General features: G+C 30.0%; 1 protein-coding gene across 1 annotated transcript; it reads left to right on the forward strand.

Moving 5' to 3' along the window:
* The first annotated feature begins 5,539 nt into the window (after positions 1–5,539).
* On the forward strand, positions 5,540–8,764 carry LOC119674444 (inactive hydroxysteroid dehydrogenase-like protein 1). Its single transcript, XM_038085583.1, has 5 exons — positions 5,540–5,708; positions 5,766–5,888; positions 5,947–6,057; positions 6,121–6,575; positions 8,687–8,764. The coding sequence occupies exons 1-5, from the start codon at positions 5,540–5,542 to the stop codon at positions 8,714–8,716; spliced, it is 888 nt and encodes a 295-aa protein (XP_037941511.1). The 3' UTR covers positions 8,717–8,764.
* Positions 8,765–9,914: the final 1,150 nt, after the last annotated feature.

Here is a 9,914-nt window from a genome sequence, read left to right on the forward strand (position 1 = left end):
AAAAAAATATTTGTAGAATTATACAAAGCAAAAGATAAATAATATTGTAATTATACGAAAAGGATTTTAGTACCAAAAGCAATAAATTATTATGCTTTTGCTAATAGCTTTTGTACGCAATAGACACATTTCCATGGAATGCACAATTAGACTTTAATGATTCCATAGTTAACCGCCACTTAAAAAAGAACAGATAATGTCTTGCATATAAATCAACCTTAAATTGAACACATTTCTAATATACAGTGCGAATTCCATTTGCAAAATTAAAATAACTTACAAATTGTCAAATTCTTCGATTCTCAGCTGGTTCTATCTCTTTGCTTTAATGACTTCATTGGTACAACTTAAGCTCAGTTCGCGAATCGTAAAATCGGAATGTAATTCAGTACCATACATCCAATGATAGGCATTTGAAATGTCCGCATTGTTGTTGCTATAAACTGTTACAATAGCTGTTCATTAGGCAAATGAAAGGTTTTCATGCCAAAGGACAACAGACATTAAATAAGCACAAATGACAAATTGTACGAAATTAAGTCGGAGAGAAGCAAAATAAAAATAAAAAGCTCTAAATTGGCACTTTCACAAGCACAGTTTGTCTGCACTTTCATTGATGACATCTAATAATTTTTACGATACTCGCAAAAAGCAAAAATTTCGCATTATTTTGCATGAAAGTTAAAGGAGTCTACGAAGAAGTCTAGCAAGCACGAGCGTTTCTTTAATATCATTGAAAGGAACTTGCCATTTTATGACGACGCGGGTTAGTAGATGTTGACAGGCAAGGCGTACGCTTATATTTATAGCAGACGAGAGGAAACAGAGTTCTTTTTTTACTATTTGGAATATTTCTTCCTTCAAGTCTTCGAAGGAATTTAATAAATTTCAGTTCATTCTTTATACAAATTTTTCTTTGCATATTTTTGGGTAACAAAAAAATATACGCGCATTGCTGTGCAAAATTTTATTTGCACGTTTTCAGGTTTTTCTTTTTTTGTTTGTTAGTTTTTATGAGATGTGAGTAGCATTTATAAAATGAAATATTAGATTATTGTGGGTAGGAAATACCTAATATGTGTATTTTTATAAATTTTTTTCCTAATCCAATTTTTATACACAATATTTTTAGTACAATTTTAGCTTGAGTTAGTAGTATCGTGTAAGAAGTAATGGCTGTTGCATCTTAATAACTTTAATACCTGTTGTAGTTTGTTTGAGTTATGGAATCAGTATCAGTAGAATTTTTACTTCTCATAAGTCATATGTAGTGAGCCTTCTTGTAGTTCACTTATTAGTACAGCTTATTTTTTAATTTGTGTTCATATTTGTTTTCTAAATGTCCTGTTGCTCTAATATTTGCTTTCTTGAACTACATAAAATTATTATTAATTTTAGACAATTTAATACTGTATTGTTAATATCTTTCATTTGCAGAGATAAAGTTTTATATGGTCTATTACCTACGTAACAGTCGACACACTTAAGATTTATATATATCACCACTTCATATGTGTCACTGAGACTTCATTAATCTGATATGTGATATTATGATGTTCTAAAGCTCTCTGACAACTCATGTGTCTGTATTCATGTTCAACCAGGTGAAGATCTGAAAACTTTGTTGCCCCTTTTCTTATCGACTTGACTGAGCTGTCATTCTGTCAAATTAGATACTTAGCCAAGTTTATAGAATTGTCTTATCTAGTTTGAAAGTCATTGCCTTTTCGGCACTGCTGGTACGCTGACCTCTAGTCTATATATGAACAAACCACAAGATTGGCCTGTGCCAAGATTTGAATTTTAATGGACTTTATCTACACGGTCACCACTTCAAAGTCTAAATAACCTAAATTAATTGCAAGAATTTATCCTCTCCTAATAGCCATAAACCCATATAATAGATTTGCATTATAACACATTGAAAAGAGGTGAGATTGAAAAATAGAAATAATTTCAAAATGATTCCCGTTTTTATCTATCCCGTTTTTTATCTATTTTTGTGTATTGGTTGCATAGCCAATAACATTTGTGTTAACTATGACACAGCTAAATAAGCTAGATATACATATATATGTTTTTTTGGTAAATTTTGTATGGCAATATGTCAGATGAAACTGAATAAGTGCAGAGAAGAAAGCTAAAAATTAAAAAAGGTCATTTTTGATGACACTATATTACAACCAAAAATTTTAAATTGTATAAAACTTGCAGGAACCACAAAAATTCATTAAAGATACTTTTATTAGTGATAAAAAGATAAAAAAAATTATATAGCTTCGGCTTTACTTTTAATTAGTGTTACTAAACATATATTACATAAAATTAAAAATATTTTATAAATACTAAACCCTATGATCAAGAACTTTAATTTTGGAATAGCTAAACTTTTTCTGAAGTATAAATAACGAAATAGCGAGAAATGATATAAATGACACAATATATTCAAATACAATAGCAATAAAATAATATATATAAGTTTTAATATTATCAAGCTTTGATATAATTCAAACAATTTTTGAATATTTTTAATAATATCAATATTTTTATTATAATCGAAGTGATTATGTATACAGAAATGAATTATTTTATTTTTGTGCTGTCGAATTTTTTCTTCAGAAATGCGTTATCATAAAAAAAAAACAATTATTAAAATGGAAGCAATAACTTCAGGCCTTTCGTGCACTTCGCAGTTCCATTATCCTCGCTAGAATACTGGAATTGAATATGCTTTGCCATTTTCTTCACGTATTTTTGTAAAAATTTTGTAGAAATTCCATTTCGTACACTGCAAAATACATCGCTTTCTGTCACATTCAATACACATTTCCTTTGTACGAGTATTCACATTTAATTATCATTAATTAGTTAGTCCGCAGTAATGAAGTTTACACACTTAGCGCTGATATCACGTTCCTGGTATCGCTATGGTTGTCGGTAGTTCTCTGGTTTTCCATTTGACTTTTCTAATTAAATTTTTTGTAATTTTATATTTGCAGCGGTTACCAAACTGGATACAAATGGATGTATGTATTTCACTTTGTATATTCTCATTATTACAACATATACTCGTACTTAAAGGATACAATTTTATTTTTTATAATAAAGAAAAAAATATATATATATTATAAACATATAATATATATTTAAAAAATATATATATTATATTTAAACAGTTTAAATTAAAGTTTTAATTTGATTTGATTAAATTTATATACTAAAATGACTTTATATCATTTTTCAAATTGTTTATTATATTTGATTTATTTAATATATAAAAACTAGTGTTATTAATAAAAATAACATTAATTAATTATAATTAAAACAGTAATTTATGTTATTTTTTATTAATATTATTATTATGGCAATTCCTTCATTGATGTTATATATGTAGGTTTCATATAAACCAAAAGCGCGGTGCAGACTATCATTTTTGAATGTCATACAAGAGAGAAAATTTAAAAATGACACTTTGAATGACACGCAAGTAACATGTTAGCGTGCTCACCAAAATTTTAGTGAGCACATCATTCAGCTTCTCGCTAACATGTTGTGAATGATAGTCTATCACCCAAAAACTTGCATTCGTCATTCAAGAGCATATTTTTGCATGGTTGCACTAACACACTTACAGTGTGCGTAAACAATCTTATTCTTTAAAAATTTTGCTTGAATGACAACTCTTGAGTGTGAGTAAGAGAGAGCGCAACTTGCATGACATTCAAAAATGATAACTTGCACCGCGCTAATCGGCGTTGTCACTCAATAATTTAAACGTGTCTGTAAGAGAACCGAACGGTGTGTTAATGTTCAAAATAATTTCATCCAAGCTCTCATTTTGACAGATTCTACGAGGCATTTATTAGAGTACCATACTCTTAGTATATAACTTACTGGGCGTTTCAGGCAATGAGCTGGACGGAGGAACTTCAGCAAATTGACATTATTTCTCGCCAAACTTCTTGTTTTTGCACTTTTCTGATATATTGTTAACAATAGTGACATTTGCGGTATATCTGACCAAACGTCTAACAAGACGGTTAGATGAGGAAATCGAATCACAGAAACTGCATTTATAAAGGTATTGGTTATTATTATTGTACTTGAGAAGCAGATGCAATATAATAAAACAACTGGCAATATCGACGTCTGGGCAAATGATATTTTTTTTTTATTTGGGTAATATTTTATTTACAGTATGTTTATATAAGTAATAAAGCCCTATAAATACACCAATTGAGTACGATCTAACATGGTAACATTGTGTGAAGTGCCAAACACAAAATACAAGTACTCGAAATGTATGTTGTTAAAGCCGCTCTGCACTGTTACTATACTTTTCGAACTATACTTTTAGAAACATACTTTTGGAAATATACTTTTCGAAACATACTTTTCGAACTTCTCTTTTCGAACTTTTCTTTTCGAACTATACCTTTAGAAATATACTTTTCGAAATATACTTCTCGAACTTCTCTTTTCGAACTATACTTTTAAAACTGTACTTTTACCGAACGTGTTATACGAGATCATGAATAAGCATATATTCTGTTATAATGCGTAAAAAGGTCATTTTAGACATAATACAGTTTTGCTGTGATCTGATATTGTGTATCTGAGTTGTTTTGTATAAGTTTACCCATGTTTTGTTCTGATGGAAATCTTATAGGTTACCACCTTGCTTTCAACTTATGTATTTTCGTTTATGTGAGAAGTTGTTTATTTTGTGGTTTAGATTTGACAGCACTTTTTCTGTCACATCACTTATGCTACAAAAGTAGTGATTCGTAGTAGATAGATTTTGAAATACATTTTACAATATGAATATATCAACAATATTGTGCATGTGAGACAGTGAAGCAATTATCTGTCGGAACACTATTGCCTCCAGAATAAATTATTATATGATGTGTGGTACTTCATCTAGAGGAGTAATAGTTCCGCATATTTTTAAAAATAATAAAGGTGTGACACAAACTTTGAAACTTGATTTTTACAATCACATGATTGACAAGTTTTTTAAATAAGATTGAAAATAATTTAAAATCCAGTTTTCCAGCTAAATTTATGCTCTGCAATTTCAACGTTCTATGTAATTACATTCATTATTAAATTAAACAGAGTTAGACTATTGAAGAATGTAATTAATATCTATTACTTAAATCAACAGTAAAGTCTTACACCTAACTAAAGAGATATAGTACTTAAAGTAACTATAATAATAGCTATAGAAAGTAAAAAAAAAACATAGTAAAAACTAATAACTGGAAAAAAATAAAATAACTAACATTTTATTTTCAAATGTATTTATATAGTAAGACAGTAATAAGACAGTAATATTCACTAATAATAAATGACAATAAATTAATTATATCGTAATTTTAACAAACTAATTATTATTTATGATAAAAAGTATCTATCATGATATCTATAATAGATTTTGTTTTTTAAATTTATAAGCAAACTATAAGTTTACTGGAAAGCTTAACTCGAAGTATAGATGCATTTATATCTGAACTTGTAGTTGCTGAAGGGAACAATGCTTAGTTATCTTGCAAAAGTTATATTTTTAATAGGTGTTTATGCACTTTATCGTTATTTGTCTATAAATCTAAAACCTATATACAAATTAATACGCGACATTATAAAAGAAAAATTTCTAGGACATACACTTGAAGGTCTTACTGATAGATACGGTAAATGGGCAGGTAAGAAGAAATGTGTTCTTCATCAGATTAAAACTATAATTTTGTTTTGGAGTTAAGTAATTACCGGTTCCACAAATGGTATCGGTAAACTATATGCTAAAGAACTGGCTTGCAATGGATTTAATGTAGTGCTTATCTCAAAAATGGAATCCAAACTAAAAATACTAGCAGCTGATATAGGTTTGCATTAATATGAACAAACACTGAATTGTCATTTACTTCTTTATTATATTACTAGAAGAAGAATTCAAAGTGCAAGTAAGAATTATAGTAGCTGATTTCTCAAAAGGATTGGAAACATTCAAAAATATCGAGCAAGTTCTGGACACAATTCCAATCGGATTATTTGGTAGTATATATGAACAAAAATTACAGAGGTCTGTATGACGTAGATTTTTTATATTGTTTAAAGTGAACGCCTTTGGAGTGGCAGTTTATGATGTTGGAAATATGTGTTCTCTTACCAGAGAAGAACTAACAGTTATACTGAATACTAATATTGAAGCGGTAACAGAATTGTCACGTTATTTCTTACAGCGCATGTATTGCACTAACAGTAAAGCAGCTATTGTCAATATATCTTCCTGTTTGGAGATTTATAGTACTCCTTTTAGCGCACTTTATGATATCACAAAGATCTATAATCGAAAATTAACTTTGGCCTTACAACAGGAATCTCGCCGTTTTAAAGTTCATGTGCAACACGTATTACCATGTTTGGTGCCTACAAAAACTATACAAATCTGTAATGCTATTTTAAAGGATTCTAAATTATTCACTCCAGATCCAGAAGCATTTGTTCATTGGGCTGTATCAACAATAGGTCGACTAGATGAAAGCACGGGTCAACTTTGGTATGCCGATCAGGTGAGAACTTTAGTCCTAGTTAAGTGACTATTTTCTTATTTAAAGTAATAGTAGAAAAATTGAGAAGATCGTGCTCGTTCTTGTGAATATAGAATAAATTGTTAATATATGGCTGGGATAATAAGTGCTTAGAAGATTGTGTGTAAGAGTGAAATACCTTTGTAACAAATTTAGCAAGCTAAAAACTCAAGTTGTTACGAAAAGCATGCTTTAAAGTCTCAACAAATGAAAAGATTTCCCGTTTGTGGGAATAAATATCAAACCAAATTGAAAAAGTATAAAAAGGGGTTATTGTCTAGCTATTGCTGACTTAAAGTTAGCTTTCTCCAAAGATAATTAAATATATTAATATATTTATATATATATTTGCTACGAGGGCGGTTTGATAAGTCGGTGACTTTTTGAATTTCTCGCGCAGTTACTACAAATGCAACAATGGTGCCATCAGCTATAATCTACCAGTGGGCACCTTTCTAATTCTGAGCAAGCTACATTGTGACCGAAAGGTTTTCGGAGGTTCTCATTTAAAATTCGCGCGCTGTATATTTTTCGATATTTTAAGTTTATGTAGTTTGGCAGCACTGTCCTTAATTACTATGCCAAAAATGAGCGCGATCTGTCAGACAGTTCGTTTACGGCAGCTTGTGAAACCAGTTCACCTCAGTAGTGCGTTGCGAAAAAAACAATGGAAAAAAATATTGAACAAAGAGTTTGCATCAAATTTTGTTTTTCGAACGAAATTTCGTGTGCAGAATCGTTGCGAATGCTACAAAAGGCTTATGGGGAATCAGTTTTATCGAAAACTCAAGTTTATGAGTGGTACAAAGCCTTTCAGGACTGTCGTACGACCGTCGAAGACATGCCGCGTTCTGGACGACCTTCGACCTCTACCACCGACGAAAACATTGAAAAGGCAAAGGAAATCGTGTTCAAAAATCCTCATGTGAGTGTTAGAGAGATAGCACGAGAGCTAGGCATCGGTCGTGAGATGGCTCGTTTGATTTTGGTGGACAATTTGTGTATGCGACGTGTCAACGCCCGGCTTGTTCCGATTCACCTCAATTTGTTCAACATTATCAACGATTTTAAGGCCAAACATTCAATAAATACCATCGAACAGCCACCGTATTCACCTGATCTTGCACCGTGTGACTTTTTCCTGTTTCCCAACCTCAAATTACCACTCAGAGGAACGCGTTTTGAATCCATAGAAGACGTAAAACAGAATTCGCAGAGGGAACTCAAAGCCATACCGGAAAGCGCCTATAAAAAATGTTTTGATGATTGGAAGAAACGTTGGCATTTGTGTATTGCTTCTAATGGAGCATATTTTGAAGGAGATAAAATAAATATTGATGAAGATTAAGAATTTTGCGTTTTATTTATTTATGACCGGAAACTTTTCGGTCACAATGTATGTCGTTCAGTTGGTGTTTCATAGCCGTTCAAAGCAGACAACCTCGTGATTTTTACGAAAATGGAAAAAAGTGAATTTCGTGTGCTGATTAAGCATTACGATCCCAAATCCATGAATTGGGATACGACCTGCTACCCCATCTAACATATTCCCCAGATTTAGCCCCCTGCAAATATTTTCTGTTTGCAAACCTGAAGAAATGGCTGGGCGGTAAGAGATTTGAGTCGAATGAAGAAGTCATTACCGAAACAAACGCGTATTTTAAGAGCTTTGAGAAAACCTATTATTTGGAGGGAATAAGAAAATTAAAAAATCACTGGACTAAATGTATCGAGCTAAAAGGTGATTATGTAGAAAAATAAAATGTTTATTTGCCGAAAAAAATTTGTTTTATTCAAAAAGTCACTGACTTATAAAACCGCTCTCGTATATATATTAAATATATTATATTAAATATATATTTAATATATTAAAAACAATTGTTTTATTTAACAGTTTTATTCAAAACAATAATTGCATAAAAAATATGTTTCGAAATAACCGGAAATATGCGATTTAACTTATTACTTTGTATTTAACCAGTTAAATGGCTTAGTATACTCAGGAATTTTAAAGTCCTTTTCATAGTAGTTGTATGTGTGAAAGAATTGTAATTCTAAATTCAAATAAATCATAATTTTATTATTTGAAACAGTTTTTTAGGTGGCTAAGTCAAGTACTTTAATGGCTAAACTGCAACGTTTATTGCTGAATAAAAAGAAAGAGAGCGCCAGATTCAATGAAATTTAAAAGATCTTAATTATATAAATGTATTTATTTATTGCCTATAACACTGAATATATATGGTAAATAAACATAACTACTATTAAATTTTATATATATTTTTGTAACATAACTTATTTGTATATTTGAGCGATTTCAGAGATTACACAATCTTTGAGAATTTCAATCTTAAATAATTGAAATCAACAAGATATGATATCATCATTCTTCCCAATACGTGAATACAAAAATCTTTTATTAAAAAGATTTCGAAAAGATAAATTTAATGTAATTTTTAATCTAAATTTAATAATTTTCAGAGGAAAAGTAAGATACTAATATAGTTTATGCGTCATCGTACACCAAATTATTATAAAAGACGCTGTTATTTAAAAATATTATTAATACTTGTATTTCATTTCAATTCACTCCATAAATTCTATTTATAGTATATTGTTCATAATTTTTAACCGTGCTGTGTAGTGTTTTACAGCACTATAAAGTATAAATTAATAAGTATGTATTTATAATTCTCATTTGGTATTGTATGCTCTATAATAAATAGCAATAAAACTATATTAACTTTGATTTTTTTATTTTAATAAATTAGTGATTGAATACTAAACTTTACTGCAAATAAATTTGTTTTGATGTGAACAAATCTATTCTTATACATTCCTTATGACCAGCGACCAATTGCTAAATTTCATAGATTTTACTAAAATTTCAGTTTAGCAAAGACATTGTTTTCTCTTCGTAAGATATTCCCTTATCCGTGTCCACTTTTTTTCATATATTTTATGTTAAGCTATTAGAACTATTTTAAATTGCGTGTTAACGCTAATTACGACGGTGGTGTCTATTTTACTTAATAGAAACTATTGTATTTGATAGAGAGATTTCGAACAGTAATGGCATCGAAAGCCACAGTGTGAGACTTGAACCCACTAAAGCCACCTCTTAGGAATGAAAGGAGAAGATTTCCACAGCAATGTGGAAACTTCATTCCAGTAATCATGGGAGAAAGGAATGAGAAAATGGATTTAATACATAGTGAACTAGGCACGGTTGCCACTTGAAAATTTTTTTCTGTACCAAAATTGGTTTAAAAAGGTACCATTTCTGTAAAAAAAGGTCCAAAATTTTTCTATTGTCTTTTT

This window comes from Teleopsis dalmanni, chromosome 2 (genome assembly GCF_002237135.1).
Source record: "Teleopsis dalmanni isolate 2A chromosome 2, ASM223713v2, whole genome shotgun sequence".
Taxonomy (NCBI): domain Eukaryota; kingdom Metazoa; phylum Arthropoda; class Insecta; order Diptera; family Diopsidae; genus Teleopsis; species Teleopsis dalmanni.